General features: G+C 43.2%; 1 protein-coding gene across 1 annotated transcript in view; it reads left to right on the top strand.

Annotated features, from left to right (window-relative positions):
* Positions 1–2,199, top strand: part of LOC107092437 (probable E3 ubiquitin-protein ligase DTX3) — a 7,229-nt gene that overhangs the window by 2,068 nt on the left and 2,962 nt on the right. Inside the window, exon 2 of the mRNA XM_015386926.1 lies at positions 1,440–1,657. Within this exon, the coding sequence (XP_015242412.1) occupies positions 1,440–1,657 (218 nt within the window). The remainder of the gene's footprint in view (positions 1–1,439; positions 1,658–2,199) is intronic.

The following is a 2,199-nucleotide window of genomic DNA, read 5'->3' as shown; positions in this document are numbered from 1 at the left end:
TGGCGGACGATGATGTGGACAGCAGTGTTTATGTTTAACCATCTTGAAAAGATTGTGTTTTTATGGTTGGGAGAGATCGCTAGATACGCTCCGGCGCTACCATCCATGTTTACTTCCGTTAACACAGAGCATTCCGGCCTGTGATGTCACTGCGTCATCTACTGCGCATTTGTTTGCATGCCGGACACTTGCTGTCTGACTGAAGTTCACACAGGAGATCACATACTAGTCAATGTGAACGGCAACGCAAAAGTAATCGATTTTTACAAAAAAATCGGAATTGAGCATCAAGGCCTGCAGTGGGAACGTAGCCAAACTGATCTCTCCGCCCGCTTCGTCCAGAGGAGGTATATGAGGAGAGGGAAGTCTGGGCATCTCTGCTGAAATGGCTGCCCCTGCTTCCCAGTTCCCGATTAGAGGAAGATGACAACTAGGAGTAGAATAAACACCTGATGTTCCAAACATGTTAAGCTTAATCATCTCCCCTTCAGGGGGGAATCAAACCATTCCAACTGACCGAAGACATGACTGGCATGTCGCTAGGACCTCTGTGACCTCACAACCCACCAGATATCGCGTCCATGTTAGCCGTACTGTACAGCTCCGATAACTTTGGAATTCACATTTTTAATTCCTGGTAAACAATAATTACCTTAACATGCACAAAATTTCCCCCGATCCAAACCTTGGTTGATCAGAAATTCAAAATCTCTGTTTGCATGGAAACTAAACAAAAAGATCCGGTCAGGATTTGTGCATGCATGTACAGAGCGTTCGATCAGATTTAATCGTTTCAGTATGCGAGGAACCAATTTTCCTGCAGAACTTTAGTAGTAGAAGAAGAAACAGCCTGTTTTGGGAACAAATGAAGTAAATGGCTCATCCTCAACTTTAGCTCCTCTTCATGCCGGCCTCTCACCTTTCAGTTTCTCCTGTTGTGTCTGTTGATATATATTTTTTTCCATTATCGACCTTCCTTGCATCCAACATTTTGCTCATATTAGTTAAGGGCTCAGCAGTAACTTGCGCTCCAGCATTAGAGGGCAGGATGGCATTTTCATCCTCACCTTACATTACAGCCACCTCCTCCACAGAGGACCAGCAGCCAGAGGATGAAGGTTAGTAAAAAGAATAACGTCACGCTGGTGTTGCTGGTTTTGCAAACATGGAGATTATTTCACTCCAAAGATCTGAATGGCTGTTCACAAAAACCACCTCTCTCCTTTGGAAGGAAATGTCTTTCTGATCGGACCGAATCAGATCAGAGTCATCAGTCTGTTCATGTTCCTGATCTTATCAGGCTTTCAATAGGATATTTGTGTCCATGTTAGTGCATGTTATGCATCTATTTTGCCGTTGAGCAGTTTCTATCCAAAGCCAGTCACAGGAGACCCTGAGAATGGCTGTTTGAACCACTAATTAGCGCTAACTGTGTGCAGAAGGAGCATCCAAACCCGGGGCAGCCGTTCCAAGGAGCGTCCCGTACAGCCTACCTGCCGGACTCCCCAGAGGGAAGGGAAGTCCTGGGTCTGCTCTCTAAAGCCTTCAACCAGAGGCTCATCTTCACCATCGGCCGATCCAGCACCAGTGGCAGGAACAACATGGTGACCTGGAATGATATTCACCACAAGACGTCGATGGATGGAGGACCAACCTGGTAAGGACTCCATGTTGCATTTAGCACTTCTCCACTGCTTGAAGGTGTTAAAACATCCATAACTAACTATTATCCAGGCCTCGTCCAGGCAGAGGTTTAGTGAGGATGTAGATTAGTGATCATGAGGTTTTCTGTGTATATGTGTATATATATTTTATCTCTTTTTATTCTTATTTTTTATCTTATTATATTGTATAGTTGGATGTGTGTATATATCATGTAAAACTGTAACTAGAGCGTGTAACAAAAGTAATTTCCCTCTGGGATTATTAAAGTATTTCTGATTCTGATTCTGATTCTGTCCTTCTGCCTTAATCTCCTCATCATGAAAAAGCTGCTGTTTCCTACGACGCAGTATTAGGGCCAGGCTAGAGATATTATTTTATACGGTAATAGTCATAATATTATGATAATAATGCAACATAAAGTCGCAACATTATCAGGATAAAGTTACAATATTATGAGTATAAAATTGTAGTTTATGACAACTCTTCCAAGAAGCTCCGTCTTCCCTAAAAGGAGGAATGTCGACTGTCGTATGA

Source organism: Cyprinodon variegatus, unplaced genomic scaffold (assembly GCF_000732505.1).
Source record: "Cyprinodon variegatus isolate N-32 unplaced genomic scaffold, C_variegatus-1.0 Scaffold381, whole genome shotgun sequence".
In the NCBI taxonomy this organism is placed as follows: Eukaryota; Metazoa; Chordata; class Actinopteri; order Cyprinodontiformes; family Cyprinodontidae; genus Cyprinodon; species Cyprinodon variegatus.
This window is presented reverse-complemented; position numbering and strand designations above follow the sequence as displayed.